Source organism: Ranitomeya variabilis, chromosome 4 (genome assembly GCF_051348905.1).
Source record: "Ranitomeya variabilis isolate aRanVar5 chromosome 4, aRanVar5.hap1, whole genome shotgun sequence".
Lineage (NCBI taxonomy): Eukaryota > Metazoa > Chordata > Amphibia > Anura > Dendrobatidae > Ranitomeya > Ranitomeya variabilis.
The window spans coordinates 622,042,636-622,060,085 of record NC_135235.1 but is presented as its reverse complement, the minus strand read 5'-3'; the positions used below and the strand labels follow the sequence as shown (position 1 = coordinate 622,060,085).

At 40.4% G+C, this 17,450-nt stretch overlaps 2 protein-coding genes across 2 annotated transcripts in view; both read left to right on the top strand.

The window, feature by feature from the left end:
* The window catches only part of LOC143766102 (coilin-like), a 946,917-nt gene that overhangs the window by 618,759 nt on the left and 310,708 nt on the right, over window positions 1–17,450 (top strand). The gene's annotated exons all lie outside the window — the stretch shown is intronic.
* The window catches only part of LOC143766096 (uncharacterized), a 43,138-nt gene that overhangs the window by 24,196 nt on the left and 1,492 nt on the right, over window positions 1–17,450 (top strand). The window contains exons 3-6 of the mRNA XM_077253486.1: window positions 8,419–8,685; window positions 13,052–13,075; window positions 15,502–15,773; window positions 17,032–17,117. Coding sequence (XP_077109601.1) covers window positions 8,419–8,685; window positions 13,052–13,075; window positions 15,502–15,773; window positions 17,032–17,117 — 649 coding nt within the window. The remainder of the gene's footprint in view (window positions 1–8,418; window positions 8,686–13,051; window positions 13,076–15,501; window positions 15,774–17,031; window positions 17,118–17,450) is intronic.

The window sequence follows — 17,450 nt, the reverse complement described above, 5'->3', positions numbered from 1 at the left end:
TATGTAAACCATGTCTCATATCCTGTCGGGTTTGTGCAGGAGAAATGAGAAGCCGGCAATTGAATTACCGGCTGTTCACAGATATCGCGCTGAATGAAATCTAAATACAGAATATATATATATGTGTCTCAATGACATATATATATATATATATATATATATATATATATATATATATATATATATATACTGTATATATGTTTTCCCGAACATTTGAGCACATAAATCCATTAGATGTCGGTTTTGCAAGCCTGCGCGAAAATCTCGCAGTATGGATGCCATACGGATTACATACGGAGGATGCCATGCGCAAAATACGCTGACACACCCTGACTACGGATCAATATTTTGGGAACATTTCTCCGTATTACGGCCGTAGTACGGACGTATAATACGTGGCGTATTGTCTTACGCCCAGTGTGAGGCCGGCCTTACATGTATTGTATTTGCTATTGCAACTCCATTCTATTGAAAGGATATACAGTGGCTTGTGAAATTATTCACCACTCTTAGCATTTTTTGCTTTTTGCTACCTCACAACCTGGAATTTCACTGTTATTTTATGGTTTGCTTCAGTTCATGTAAAGAATATGCCTACAACTCTGAACATTTGATTGATTTTTTTCTTGTGAATCATACAACAAATAGGAGAAAATTACTGAAAACTTTGGTGTGCATTACTATTCAGGCCACTAAAGTCAGTACTTTGTAGAGCCTCTTTTTGCAGCAATTATAACGGCAAGTCGCTTTGGATAAGTCTCTGAATATTTACAAATCTTGCCACTAGAATTTTTGTCCATTTCTCAAGGCAAAACTGCCTCAGCTTCTTCAAGTTAAATGGGTAACACTGGTGAACAGCAATCTTCAAGTCTAAAAACAGATTCTCAATTGGATTAAGGTCTGGGCTTTAACTAGGAAAGTCTAAAACATTTACACATTTCGTCTTAAACCACTCGAGTGTTTCTTTAGCAGTATACTTTGAGTCATTGTCTGGTTGGGAGGTGAACCTCCATCCCAGTCTCAAATCACTGGCTGACTGAAACAAGTTTTTTTCTCAAAAATGTCCCTATGCTTCGCACCATCCATCCTAACCATGACTCGGATCATTTTACCTGTCCCTACTGATGAAAAACATCCCTACAGCATGATGCTCCTACCACTGTGTTTCACTGTAGAGATGGTGTTAATGGAGTGATGAGCTGTGTTGGTTTGGTGCCAGACACAGGATTTACCTTTTGGTGGACAAAAAGTTCAATTTTGTTCTCATCTGACTACAGCACCTACCTCCATACATTTAGGGAGTATATCCCACATGTCTTTTGGCAAACTCAAAATGTGCCTTATAATTTTTTGTGTGTGAGTAAAGTTTTCTTCTGCCCCCTCTTCTATAAAGGCCACCTCTATGGAGTATACAGATTATTGTTGTCTTACGGACAGACACTTACTTGAGTCTCTACTTGAGAACTCTGCAGCTCCTTCAGGGTTAACGTTGGTCTCTATGCTACCTCTCTGATTAATGCCCTCCTTGCCAGTGCTGACAGTTTTGGTGGGCGGCCCTCTCTTGGCAGGTTTGTTGTGATACCATATTCTTTCCATTTGATAACACAGGGGAACAATTTGAAAAAAATTTCTGTTGAGTTAGGTTTTTGAGCTGATTTATACTAAAATTGGCATGCTGATTCCAAAAATGTAGTCAGTTTTTTTCTAGCACGTCAAGTTTTTCCTACACAACTTACCTGCCAGAGAAGCACAATTGCACTGATATCTGTAATAAGACTTGTTATCTGATTACAATTCGACTCATATAGAGCTACGTGGCAACTTGTAAGAGTAGTCACTACTTTGTCATGCCTATTTCTTATATATTTCATTTTTTGTTCATATTTGTACTATTTAAAAAAAAACAAAACACTTTTTAGGTACAGTAGTTTACATAGTTTTGAGAAGACAAAAATCCTATAGTTCAAAAACTTGACGTGATAGAGAAAAACTGAGATCATTTCTGGATTCAGCATCCAAAAATTAATTAAGAACAGTTGTCTGACCTAACTCTTAAAAAATTGTGTTCCCCAGTGTAATGGATTTATGGTGCTCCAATGGATCTTCAAAGATTGATATATTTTTCTATCACCCAACCTTGACTTGTACTTCTCAACATCTTTGTCCCTGGCTTGTTTGGAGATCTCCTTGGTCTTCATGGTGTTGTTTGGTTAGTGGTGCCTCTTGTTAATGGTGTTGCAGCCTCTGTGGCCTTTCAGAAAAGGTAAAGTTTATATACTGACACAAAAGTGACACTTAGATTGCACACAGGTGGACTTCCTTTCACTAAGCATGTGACTTATGAAGGGAATTTCTTGCACCAGAAAGTTTTAGGTTCTTCATCGCAAAAGGGGCCAGTACATATGCAGTTGCTAATTTTTAGCTATTTGATCCCAAAAATTTAATTTATGCCTATATTTTTCTCACTTCACCAACTTGGACTGTTTAGTGCTGATGCATCACAGACAAATCCTATTACCGAAATATTTAAACACAGGTTGTAACAAAATAGGTAAAAAGCCATGAATCCTGAATAACCCTTTTAATTTAATATATATATACTGTACAGACCAAAAGTTTGGACACACCTTCTCATTTAAAGATTTTTTTGTATTTTCATGACTATGAAAATTGTAAATTCACACTGAAGGCATCAAAACTATGAAATAACACATGTGGAATTATATACTTAACAAAAAAGTGTGAAAAAAACTGAAAATATGTCTTATATTCTAGGTTCTTCAAAGTAACCACCTTTTGCTTTGATGAATGCTTTGCACACTCTTGGCATTCTCTTGATGAGCTTCAAGAGGTAGTCACCGGAAATGGTCTTCCAACAATCTTGAAGGAGTTCCCAGAGATGCTTAGCACTTGTTGGCCCTTTTGCATTCACTCTGCGGTCCAGCTCACCCCAAACCATCTCGATTGGGTTCACGTCTGGTGAATGTGGAGGCCATCTCATCTGGCATAGCACCCCATCACTCTCCTTCTTGGTCAAATAGCCCTTACACAGCCTGGAGGTGTGTTTGGGGTCATTGTCCTGTTGAAAAATAAATGATGGTCCAACTAAACGCAAACCGGATGGAATAGCATGCCGCTGCAAGATGCTGTGGTAGCCATGCTGGTTCAGTATGCCTTAAATTTTGAATAAATCCCCAACAGTGTCACCTGCAAAACACCCCCACACCATCACACCTCCTCCTCCGTGATTCACGGTGGGAACCAGGCATGTAGAGTCCATCCGTTCACCTTTTCTTCGTTGCACAAAGACACGGTGGTTGGAACCAAAGATCTCAAATTTGGACTCATCAGACCAAAGCACAGATCTCCACTGGTGTAATGTCCATTCCTTGTGTTCTTTAGCCTAAACAAGTCTCTTCTGCGTGTTGCCTGTCCTTAGCAGTGGTTTCCTAGCAGCTATTTTACCATGAAGGCCTGCTGCACAAAGTCTCCTCTTAACAGTTGTTGTAGAGATGTGTCTGCTGCTAGAACTCTGTGTAGCATTGACCTGGTCTCTAATCTGAGCTGCTGTTAACCTGCGATTTCTGAGGCTGGTGACTCGGATAAACTTATCCTCAGAAGCAGAGGTGACTCTTGGTCTTCCTTTCCTGGGGCGGTCCTCATGTGAGACAGTTTCTTTGTAGCACTTGATGGTTTTTGCAACTGCACTTGGGGACACTTTCAAAGTTTTCAAAATTTTTCGGACTGACTGACCTTCATTTCTTAAAGTAATGATGGCCACTCGTTTTTCTTTATTCAGCTGCTTTTTTCTTGCCATAATACAAATTCTAATAGTCTATTCAGTAGGACTATCAGCTGTGTATCCACCAGACTTCTGCTCAACACAACTGATGGTCCCAACCCCATTAAAAAGGCAAGAAATCCCACTTATATAAACCTGACAGGGCACACCTGTGAAGTGAAAACCATTCCCGGTGACTACCTCTTGAAGCCCATCAAGAGAATGCCAAGAGTGTGCAAAGCAGTCATCAAAGCAAAAGGTGGCTATTTTGAAGAACCTAGAATATAAGACATATTTTCAGTTGCTTCACACTCTTTTGTTAAGTATGTAATTCTACAAGTGTTAATTCATAGTTTTGATGCCTTCAGTGTGAATTTACAATTTTTATTGTCATGAAAATACAGAAAAATCTTTAAATGGGAAGGTGTGTCCAAACTTTTGGTCTGTACTATATATATATATATATATATATATATATATATATATATATATCTTCTTTAAGAAGCAGTATGGGCAAGGAGGCCCACCTGAAAAGCATGTTTGCAATTTGTGGATGCCATACTGTTTGTGAAGCTGAAGGCCCTCGCTGTTTCTATGTAACTGTGTGTGTGTTATGAGAGGGGAGAAGGAGCAGCAAAAGACAGAGGACATCCGATAGGTTCAGAGATCTGTTCACAGCATTGTTGGTTAGTGATGCTGTCAGAAACCACACCAAAATAATGGACAGACTGGAATGAGACTTTTACTTATCACTCTAATAGTCCTCTATACAAAATAATCACCATTGTATATTTCACCTAAAAGCAGAAAATAGCATTACATTATATTGTGTGGACACCTTTGAGGGCAATAGTTTGTTAAAGAGGACCTGTCATCAGTTTTTGCCTTTCCATCTGCTCCCTTGAATATTATGTTTTTTGTTTTTTCAAAATCTCCCCTACAATTCCAAAGATATGGACCTTATAATTCAGTGCTAATTTGTATAGTCTTTACCAAATGGGTGTTGCACACAAGGATCCTCTGGGGCGTGTCTTTAAGCTGCTCTATGTTATTACCCTGTGAGCCACGTTCCATTAGTAAAGACCATAAAAAATAGCACTAAATAAAAGGCCAACATCTCTAGAACTGTAAGGTTGATTTTAAATAAAAAGTACTCAGGGGAGCAGTGGGAATAAAAAAAAGAGCTAGAATTGGCCATTTATGACCTAGTCACATGTTCTCTTTAAATGCATGTATTTTGACTAAAAATATTTTATGCAATTGGATTTTATTAAATAATTTCCACTGTTTGTCATCTATAGACTATGCGTTGCACTGTTAATTACTGGCTGCAAAATAACTTAACTGAGAGCCTGTCATTGAGCTTGTTTTGATGGAAGAGTTTATAACTATTATATTCTTTTTTTAAGCTCCTCTAAGCTCATTCAAGACCTCAAAATTCGGCTTAACTTTCATGTGTTAATAAGAGTTTTAAATTTGCTCTGATAGATTATCAGTTAACTCAATCTGCAGCCTGAAATAATGAGTGCAACACAGAGGCTATATAATATATTTTTTAATTAAACCCAAATGCAAAATTGATCTTGTTTTTTGCATCTTTTTTTTTGTTGCCAAAAATGAATTAAAAAGTTTGTTCCTAAAAGTGTCCATATAATTCAACATAAATTTACGCTTAGGAAACATATTTACAACCTCAGGTAAATGTTTTTGTCGTATGCCCCTCAGTTCTTTCCTCAAGATAAATTAATTTCTTTAAAGGGACACTTTCATAATATTTTTTTAAACGAGATATTATCATTATTATTTATTATTATAGCGCCATTTATTCCATCGCGCTTTACATGTGAGGAGGGGTATACATAATAAAAAAACAAGTACAGATATGAATCCATTATGCATAATTTTTAAAAAATGTTTGGAAGGGAACGATTTCCAGAAAGTCATATTTTAACATCTTTCTACGTCAATTATTTCCTGCTGTCAATGTGTTTAGTTTGCACAATGGTAGGATTTCCCCACCTCAGATCCTTATATCTAAAGGATATTCCAAAAAATGTTTGATAGATGTCTTTCTTGAAGAGAGGCCCATCTTGGGCTGGCTAGATCGGAGATGCAGCTGCACATGCTTAGTACGGAAGTACCTTGACCCAAGGTATTGTCTCACGCTTACCCTACTATGTCGCACAATATTGCTGAGCGCAATCAGTGTTGAGTCTCATCCAACACCAGGGAAATTATGAACAAGTGCCTGCAGTGCATTAAAAAGTTCCAGCGCCAAGTATACATGTTTAAATACCTGTTGTGCCACACCCCTGAGGAGCTATTCTACCCAGAGAATAAAATATTGAAGAGCCCTGGGCTTATCAACTTGAGCCGCAGCTCCAAGTGGCTTCTGAACCACCTGATGTATTTAGTTTTCATTCCCTTAGGCATTCCCAATACACATTAGATAGCTGTTGGCTGAATAATGGGTTTGGTCAAAAATTCAGCCAACGACTATCTCTCTTGACTACTCCAGTGTTTCCTAAAAGACAGCTGCTGACAGACATCTTTGATGGTGGCTTGTCTAACTTGAGGCATTTAACCACTTTTGTAGCCCATCTTTGGACTTGTTCTATTTTATCAGTGTTTAGAAAACTGTCAAAATTTAGTATCCCTAAATCTAAACAAAACTACCAATGTGATCCTGGGACAGGGAATTTCTTCTCATCATGCTTCAATTTAATCAGTTTAGCTAAAGAGAACCTGTTACTTGCTCAAAATAATCAAGTTATATACCTTTTAAAAATCCCTGTATTTCTTCTGGAGCACACTATGTGAAATCTCTGCTTTGCAGTTTAACTGGGTGTTTCTTCAGAGTGTTCTCTGGGACGTACTCTTTCATCTCTCCCTCACAGATACAGCCAATCGCAATCACAGCTTGGCAGCCTCTAAGATTGCTAGATCAGCCTCCGAGCTGTGATTTGCAGCATCTGGAAGGGAGGGGGTGAAAGCACACACTCCTAGAAAAAAATCAAAATAAAATCCAGTTGGACTGCAAGCAAAAATTTCACATACTGCCCTCAGAAGAATCAAATGTGAATAATTCTGCAATTGAGCCACGCAGACCAATATAGAAAAGTGCAGCCAACTCAGGGGAGCCCAGAGATTTTTATAAGATATTTAACTCAATTTTTTGAGAAAGTGACAAATACTCTGCAAGACATTTGGGACTTAATAAGAGGCTGTTCAGAAATCCCTATAGGCGATATCCACAGCACCAACTTCATCAAAGCCATTTGAGACATATTTGAAGAAATTAGATGAGTTGTCCACTATATGTTTTTAGTTAAAATGGGCCCTACAAAAACCTGGTCATTCCTCAGTGCTGCTGCTGATGTCCCTGCTGTTCTTTGGACTTCCTGGCATAGGATGTTAGGTGATCCCTGCAGTCAACCGGAGGTCGATGATGTTTTGTCTGAGCCAGAAGAAACAGTCTCATTGCTCTTTTTACATCCTGCTAAGCCAGAACGTGACTGCTGCAGCCAATCAGCAACATTTGATTGGCTGCAGCAGTTAATTGGCTGCAGTACTGAAATTGTGGATTCTGGGAGAAAATTAACTTTATTCTTCGCAGGAGCTGGCTGCTTTCAGTCATAGAGGAGTGCCTAGAACAACTACAGTCATCGCTCACAACATTGTGAGCCACAGAAGTAAGTACGCCCTGGCACTTTGATTGACAGCTTGCTCTGCATAGATGTGCTGCAGAGATGTCATTCGCAGTGTTGGGGCGCACTGACAGCCACTGCTCATTGTGTTCTGAGTGGTCACTGTAGCTGCGCCGCCCCATCTGTAGGACTGAAAGTCTGCGGCTCCCAGGAGGAATAAAGTTAATTTTCCCCCGATAGCTGGACTTTTAATAAGATGAACGAATAGCATTATAACACTATTTATTGCAGATTAACCCTATATCTGCAGGTTAATAGCATTTGGGGACATGACAGGTTCTCTTTAACTTAGTTCATTAGTCTGAAATTTCCCTAGAAGTGGTGTCTGTTCTAAGTTCTGCAATAACATAACCATAGAAAAACTAGTACAAAGAATACAAACCATCCATGAAAGTGAAAATGTTCACACAGAAAATAACACTTAGGAGCTCAGAATTGCTAGAATAAGTGCGCCATCTAGTGGATTTTGTGTTGTTATTATTTAAAGAGCCAGAGAGCGAAATAAGGGTTATGGATATACTGTATAGTATGTTGTTGATGGGTATGGATAGATAACATGATCAAGAAGAACAAAGTGGAAGCCACATATTACAGCTGTATAGCATAAAGCTACTTTTTCCTGCATGTAAGAAGACTCTTGCCTATACGCTTTTTCATAAAACAATACTATTTGCATAATATACATTATCATATAGCATCTTCTAATCATCCACATTCAATTGTTGCTCCTTTTTGGCAAAGCCTTAAAATTTGAAAGGTCTCCTGACAGTAACCTGATCATAGGGTCAGGAGTCCAGATTCTGTGATCACCACTGATCAGCTCTGAAGCATTAAACGAGTGCTTGATTTGCTCACAGTGTCACACCAGGTGGAATGAGGTATTACACTTGTCTCAGTGAACTCTGATTTTCTCATATTATTGAATTGCAGTGATGCCTATTAGTTACATTAATGGATCACCACCCAACCTTGACCGAAAAGTCGGACAGTCGGCCACATTCTCCTGCATCATTACAGAGCCTATTGACATCAGAGAATTACAGTTCGGGGCATCTAAAACCAAGGAAAAGTTTCTCAATCTGACAATGGACAAAAATGGTATTACCTCCAAATTGAGCTTTTCTGGTTACTTTGAAAAGTTCCTTTGGACTATAAAAGAAGAAAATTCAAGTTCATATGTGTGTACCGATAAAACAGGTAAATCAAAGTTGGGGGAAGATTTGTTTAATATTATGGTAAAAAAACAGAGCCATTCATAGAAGGCCTCAAGGGGCATTTGTCATAAGAATTCCACCACTATGAAGACCCTCCGAAATGGTAAACCATGTCAGGATCAGAGTTGGCTGATAAGTAGCTTCAGGCTGAAAAACTGTGATGGCTTTGCCCAGCCCTTCTTCTACACAGAAGTAGTAGTAGTAGGTGGTTAAAAAGTATCAGGTACTCTTGACGTTAAATGGAGGCATTAGTGGGTATGTATCAAAACACAAAATTAGAGATGAGCAAATCCCCCAAGTTCATTTTGGGCAGTTTCAGTCGATTAATCCCAGAGCTATGACTTGGTGTAAATTAAATAGATCTAAATTGAAAATGCCCTGATTGACGTGGAAAGACGCTTATTAAGTTCTAAGGTCTCTCCAAACCCCATAATAAAGGGAGGGGAGAAAAAGGGTTAAAAAATATTAAAACATACTATACTAACCTGTAATGGGTCCTCACCTATCCTTATGCCTCACCAGCCACTACGACATTTCACGGTCTACCATGCAAATCTTTGGTTCTTCAGGTGCTCCCTTCCAGTGCTAAGGCCAAATGGGAGGGGGGAAAGAGCAGCGCACATTAATTTGGGGCAATGATGACCCCTCCATAGGACTGAGTGAGGTCAATCACTGGAGTCACTCCTTGAAAGGAGTAATGGAAGAATCAAAGACCTGAGTAGAAAACCCGAGGAGCTACATACGGACAGGGAAGGGCTTGGGATAGGTGAGTGTTAGGTATTTTAGTATTTTAACCACTTCTCAGCCCTCAAAAAACATCTGGAATCATACAAATCAAAATCTTCAAAAAAACAAAATTTCCCAGAAACTCACATTTTGAGGAAATTCGTGATGAATTAGGTTCATCATGGATAATTTTCTCATCTCTAATCCCAAAATTATCATATCAAGCACTGATTGCTTGTGTTAAATGGTGCAGGACATAACATTCACTCATTTAAAAATTATATATATACTAGCTGTACTACCCGGCTTCGCCCGGGTTAATGACTGCTGTTAGCAAAATAGAATGTGTTAACAAAAATTTATTCTGCACACAAAAACCACAAAACAAATAGATAGAAATGTAATTATTAAAAGGCAAAAACTAAGCAAATAGAAGCATTTCACAACATATATTAGCTTTGTTATACTGAGAATGTCTTTGTTGCCTATATTAACCAATCAGAGCTCAGGTTAATTAACTGTAGCAAAATAGAAGCTGAGCTGTGATTGGTTGCTATTGGCAGCCTGATAAATCCCCAGCCAACAGGAAGCCCTCCCCCCTGGCAGTATATATTAGCTCACACATACACATAATAGACAGGTCATGTGACTGACAGCTGCCGTATTTCCTATATGGTACATTTGTTGCTCTTGTAGTTTGCTTATTAATCAGATTTTTATTTTTGAAGGACAATACCAGACTTGTGTGTGTTTTAGGGCGAGTTTTATGTGTCAAGTTGTGTGTGTTGAGTTGCGTGTGGCGACATGCATGTAGCGACTTTTGTGAGATGAGTTTTGTGTGGCGACATGCGTGTAGCAACATTTTGTGTGTTGAGTTGCATGTGACAGGTTAGTGTAGCAAGTTGTGTGCAGCAAGATTTGTGCATGGCGAGTTTTGCGCGTGGCGAGTTTTATGTGTGGTGCATTTTGAGTATGTGCAAGTTTTGTGTGAGGCAACTTTTGCATGTGGTGCAACTTTTGTACATGTGGCAATTTTTCTGTGTGTGCAAGTTTTGCATGAGGTGAGTTTTCCATGAGGTGAGTTTTGCACGTGTGGCGAGTTTTGCGTGAGCCTAGTTTTGCATATGGCGAGTTTTGCATGTAGCGAGTTTTGAGTGGTGACTTTTGTGTTTCGACTTTTATGTGGCGAGGTTGGTGTGTGTGTGTGGTGAAATGTGTGCTGAGGGTGGTATATGTGTTCAAGCACGTGGTAGTGTGTGGCGCATTTTGTGTTTGTGTTCATATCCCCGTGTGTGGTGAGTATCCCATGTCGGGGCCCCACCTTAGCAACTGTACGGTATATACTCTTTGTCGCCATCGCTCTCATTCTTTAAGTCCTCATTGTTCACATCTGGCAGCTGTCAATTTTCCTCCAACACTTTTCCCTTCACTTTTTCCCCATTATGTAGATAGGAGCAAAATTGTTTGGTGAATTGGAACGCGCGGGGTTAAAATTTCACCTCACAACATAGCCTATGACGCTCTCGGGGTCCAGACGTGTGACTGTGCAAAATTTTGTGGCTGTAGCTGCGACGGTACAGATGCCAATCCCGGACATACACACATACATACATACACACATTCAGCTTTATATATTAGATATACCTGTATGTAATCTCCTGTATATAGTATATACCTGTGTGTCATCTCACCTATATATAGTATATATCTGTGTGTCATCTCCTGTATATAGTATATACCTGTATGTCATCTCCTCCTATACATAGCATATACCTGTGTCATCTCCTCCTGTATATACTATATACCTGTAGGTAATCTGCTCCTGTATATAGTATATACCTGTGTGTCATCTCCTCCTGTATATAGTATATACCTGTATGTCATCTCCTCCTGTATGTAGTATGTACCTGTATGTCATCTCCTCCTCTATATAGTATATACCTGTGTGTCATCTCTCCTGTATATAGTATATATCTGTGTGTCATCTCCTCCTGTATATAGTATATACCTGTGTGTCATCTCCCCTGTAAATAGTATATACCTGTGTGTCATCTCCTGTATATAGTATATAGCTGTATGCCATCTCCTCCTGTATTAGCCCTCGTTCACACGTTATTTGGTCAGTATTTTTACCTCAGTATTTGTAAGCTAAAATGGCAGCCTGATAAATCCCCAGCCAACAGTAAGCCCACCCCCTGGCAGTATATATTAGCTCACACATACACATAATAGACTGGTCATGTGACTGACAGCTGCCGGATTCCTATATGGTACATTTGTTGCTCTTGTAGTTTGTCTGCTTATTAATCAGATTTTTATTTTTGAAGGATACCAGACTTGTGTGTGTTTTAGGGCGAGTTTCGTGTGTCAAGTTGTGTGTGTTGAGTTGCGTGTGGCGACATGCATGTAGGGACTTTTGTGAGATGAGTTTTGTGTGGCGACATGCGTGTAGCAACTTTTTGTGTGTCGAGTTGCATGTGACAGGTTAGTGTAGCAAGTTGTGTGCAGCAAGTTTTGCGCATGGCGAGTTTTGCGCGTGGCGAGTTTTATGTGTGGTGCCTTTTGAGTATGTGCAAGTTTTGTGTGAGGCAACTTTTGCATGTGTTGCAACTTTTGTGCATGTGGCAATTTTTCTGCGTGTGGCAATTTTTCTGCGTGTGCAAGTTTTGCGTGTGGCGAGTTTTGCACGTGTGGCGAGTTTTGCATGTGGAGAGTTTTGCGCGTGGCGAGTTTTGAGCGGCGACTTTTGTGTTTCTACTTTTATGTGGCGAGGTTGGTGTATGTGTGGTGAAATGTGCACTGAGGGTGGTATATGTGTTCGAGCACGTGGTAGTGTGTGGCGCATTTTGTGTGTGTGTTCATATCCCCGTGGTGGTGTGATTATCCCATGTTGGGGCCCCACCTTAGCAACTGTACAGTATATACTCTTTGGTGCCATCGCTGTCATTCTTTAAGTCCCCCTTGTTCACATCTGGCAGCTGTTAATTTGCCTCCAACACTTTTCCTTTCATTTTTTCCCCATTATGTAGATAGGGGCAAAATTGTTTGGTGACTTGGAAAGCGCGGGGTTAAAATTTCACCTCACAATATAGCTTTGACGCTCTCAGGGTCCAGACGTGTGACTGTGCAAAATTTTGTGCCTGTAGCTGCGACGCCTCCAACACTTTTCCTTTCACTTTTTCCCCATTATGTAGATAGGGGCAAAATTGTTTGGTGAATTGGAAAGCGCGGGGTTAAAATTTCACCTCACAACATAGCCTATGACGCTCTCGGGGTCCAGACGTGTGACTGTGCAAAATTTTGTGGCTGTAGCTGCTACGGTTCAGATGCCAATCCCGGACATACATACATACATACATACATACACACACACACACATTCAGCTTTATATATTAGATATATATATATATATATATATATATATATATATATATAGTCCCTGGGTTTTAAGGTGTTAGTAAATCTAAAACTTGTTGACCAAATCACTGTCATGTAGCACTTTGCCAACTTTTTCAGCTTTTTTCATGCTAGCTTTAAAATTAGCAATAGTAGAAGAGAGGAGGGTGGCGGTGTTGTAATAAATAGACATAGAATTGCTTCTAACTCTTTTCTTATTCTTTTAGAAATGAATGAGTTGGAGAAATTAGGTATGTTAAAACAGAGATTTCCTGTGATCTTGTATAATGAATATTCTGTTTTCAGTCCAGTCAACTCTTAAAGGGTTATTTTCAAGTTATCTCTTGAGCAGCTAAGGACTCTGCAGTCTCCTAACTTCCTTTTCTCTTGGAGGGGCTCTTCTCCTTGAGTAATAGTTCTGGTGAGCAGCAGAGCTGTAGTATTAGGCTACTTTCACACTAGCGTCGTGCACTGCACGTCGCTATGCGTCATTTTGTAGAAAAAACGCATCCTGCAAAAGTGCTTGCAGGATGCCTTTTTTCTACATAGACTTGCATTAGCGATGCAGAGCGACGCATTGCCACACGTCGCAACTGTCGTGCGACGGTTGCGTCGTGTTGCGTCGGACCATCGCTACCAAAAAACGTTGCATGTAACGTTTTTTGGTGCATCGGCCCCCGCCTCCCCGCACCTCACAATGGGGCAGCAGATGCATTGAAAAACAACATCCGCTGCCCCCATTGTGCGGCGCTTTCACTGCTTGCGTCGGTACGTCGCAACGACATAATTCGTCGTGCGTCGTACGACACTAGTGTGAAAGTAGCCTTAGCAGAGCTATAAAGCTCTGCACAAGTTCTATGATTGGTTTTTCTTCTACACGGTTATCACTTGCTTAGTAACCCGATATTTACCCTGGTTACCATTGTAAAAGTAAAAAAAAAACACTACATACTCACCTTCTGATGTCTGTCACGTCCCCCGGCATCCACACTGCTGCAGAGAGCTTCCTGCACTGACTGACTGTGTCACCGCCGGCCGGCCGTAAAGCAGAGCACAGCAGTGACGTCACCGCTGCTGCCGGAGCTGACACATTCAGTCAGTGCAGGAAGCTCTTGGCAGCAGTGTGGACGCCGGGGGACGTGACAGACATCAGAAGGTGAGTATGTACTGTTTTTTTTTTTACTTTTACAATGATAACCAGGGTAAATATCGGGTTACTAAGCGCGGCCCTGCACTTAGTAACCCGATGTTTACCCTGGTTACCCGGGTGCTGCAGGGGGACTTCAGCATTGTTGAAGACAGTTTCAACGATGCCGAAGTCTTTCCCCTGATCGTTGGTCGCTGGAGAGAGCTGTCTGTGTGACAGCTCCCCAGCGACCACACAACGACTTACCAATGATCACGATCGCTGGTCGTGATCGTTTGTAAGTTGCTTAGTGTAACGGTACCTTAAGAGCTGTGACATTGTGCGCAGGGAACTGGAATGTGATTCTACAGGACTGATAAGAGCAGCTTGTCAGGAGTTGAAAAGAAGGGGAGGAAGATGAGAGGCTAACTGCAGTATAGAAAATAATGGCTGGAGAGAACTGACTGATATGTTTGGAGATAACTCCTGTCCTGGCCAGGCTCTAGTGGTCGAGCGCCATGGAAACAATCTGTTCATCATGTAAGATAATAGCATTGCAGGAAAATGAAAATAAATGGTGAAAGTAAATCAATTTCAAATTTGCTTATCTCCATGCTGTTTAACTGATTAATGCAATTTAATAAGTTGAGAATACCGCTTTAAGTAGGAGGTGGCTATGATGAGATGATAAATATCAGGACATTACCTGTAATTTAAATGTGAATGAATATGCCATACATTTGAAGATTGATTCATTATTTGTAATGCCACTGAAAGGGAACCTGTCAGCATGTTTTACATCTATAAGTCATAGTATGGTTGTAAAGTTCCTCATCTCCTAATAGAAAGTATACCTTTTTTGAAGAAATCCAATATGCCAGTCACGAATAATCTAACAAAGAAGCCATATGCGAGTCAGGCAGGAAGTGAACGGGAGAAGTCCAAGAACATTATCACACCCCCATTGCACTTTCTGTCTTATTTGCATGTGACTTTTACTCCTCGTTTCTTAAGATTGGTACATCAGATCTCTAAAAATAATGTATCATATTTATTGGATGACAAGCACCTATACTGTTATGTCACCACTGCCATACATAAGGGACGCTGTCAGTAGGCTCAAGCCTTCTAAGCTGTCTATATGTAGGTCATAGGAAGCTGAATAAAATGATACCTTAGTGTCTGCAGTCCGATGTCTTATTCCAGAGAAATCATCTTTTTTCTTAATATGTAATATTTTACATGAAATGGTGAGACATGCAATGACTGACAGTCCGCCCTCATGATCTACATGTCTCCCACTGGTAACGCCACCTTTCATTTATAATAAGCTCCAGAGGCAGATTCTCGGGGAGATCTATGTCCAGCCCATAGATCTTAACAGCTTATTTACATATTATGAAAAACGTGGATTTCTCTGGAACAAAACACCAGATCACAAATACGAAGGTATCATTTTAGTCCCCAACCTGTAGCTTTCCAATGGTTGTGAAATTAGAATTACAATTTCTGTTAAAATTGTAATAGTCATTGATTTTTTTTCCATAATAGAGAGACGTGAAGGAGCAAACCAGATTGACTGCCCTTTACCAAATGAGAACTCAACCTTCTTATTTCTTAAAAATGGACTTGAGCAAATTGCATCTTTTTGGATAAAGTCCGGAGATAATCGCAGTCGCATAAATATCTCTGGTACTTTATTGAATCTCAAAATAACACTGAATAATCTGAATAAAAAGGATACTGGTTCATATGAATGCACAGGAAAAGCAGAAGGCATAGAAGAAGAGTTAATTGGAACGCCTACTTTTCTTACCGTCAGAGTAAGTACAATGACGGCCTATATATGATCGCTTTTTAAAATTACACATAAGAGCGCTTCCCCTTTTACTACCATTTGTGTAATTGTTTCAGAAAAGGACTAATTTTGCCCATAGTTTTAATGAAAAATATACTACCGTTTTGCGCATATAAATGAGTCTCAATGTAAAAGACTAAAGGTACCTTCACACTAAACGATATCGCTAGCGATCCGTGACGTTGCAGCGTCCTGGCTAGCGATATCGTTGAGTTTGACAGGCAGCAGCGATCAGGATCCTGCTGTGATATCGCTGGTCGTTGGTTAAAGTTCAGAACTTTATTTGGTCGTCAGATCGCCGTGTATCGTTGTGTTTGACAGCAAAAGCAACGATGCCAGCGATGTTTTACAATGGTAACCAGGGTAAATATCGGGCTACTAAGCGCAGGGCCGCGCTTAGTAACCCGATGTTTACCCTGGTTACCATCGTAACAGTAAAAAAAACAAACATTACATACTCACCCTCTGATGTCCGTCACGTCCCTCGCCGTCCGCTTCCTTCACTGACTGAGCGCCGGCCGTAAAGTGAAAGCACAGCACAGCGGTGACGTCACCGCTCTGCTGTTAGGGCCGGCGCTCAGTCAGTGCAGGGAAGCAGACGCCGGGGACGCGAATGTAAGTATGTACTGTTTGTTTTTTTACATTTTACACTGGTAACCAGGGTAAACATCGGGTTACTAAGCGCGGCCCTGCGCTTAGCAACCCGATGTTTACCCTGGTTACCCGGGGACTTCAGCATCGTTGGTCGCTGGAGAGCGGTCTGTGTGACAGCTCTCCAGCGACCAAACAGCGACGCTGCAGCGTCGTTTAGTGTGAAGGTACCTTAAGCAAATCTTTGTAGTCTGATTCTACATTTGTACTGCCTTTAAACTGGCATTTCTACTTTTGTGGTAGCTTTGTAACATCTAGATGACTCTATGAGATAAGGGGTCAAGATTGACTCTACCTCCCACTTGAATTGAGGGTTGTGACCTGCACTGGGGCAAAGCGGTAGTGGATAATGAAATAGGGTGGATCAAAGAAGCATCCGGATCTTCTATGCCAGAATTAAAAATGTGGTGGCATGAGCCAACACCAGAAAGGAGGGTCCAAAACAATCTCTGGAATCTATATAGAAGATAGCATGGGTCAAGTTGATCATCGTAATTAGTATTTTACTTTAGGTTTCTAACACCTGTTTGTTAGCACTGCCGTCTGATGGATTAACATTCTGTCCTCCTTAGGATCATGGAATTGGCATATACACTGGCAATATGGGATTGGCATTTGTCGTGGCATTGGCATCTATATTTTTATTTTATTGGCCTTGGTAAGTATTGTACTGTAAATCAGATGTAATGTGTTGGTGCCATTCTTCCTGTTTTCATATTATTATTTCCAGTTGATTTCTATGTAGAGTGACCACAATCATACCCAACTCATGGGTCTACCTACACCAGCTAGGAAGCCCATAGCTTAAGGGGACCTGGTGCTGAACTGTGCCTCTGCTCCTTGTGACACTGTCATTGCAAATCCCTGCCGTTGACATTATGGAAAGCTGGTTTATGCACCCATTTATACAGCTTTCACTGAGGTTAAAAGGGTTGCCTTATCTGGGACATTAATTGCATAAGGGTAGAATACCTAGAGACAATCCTTTTAT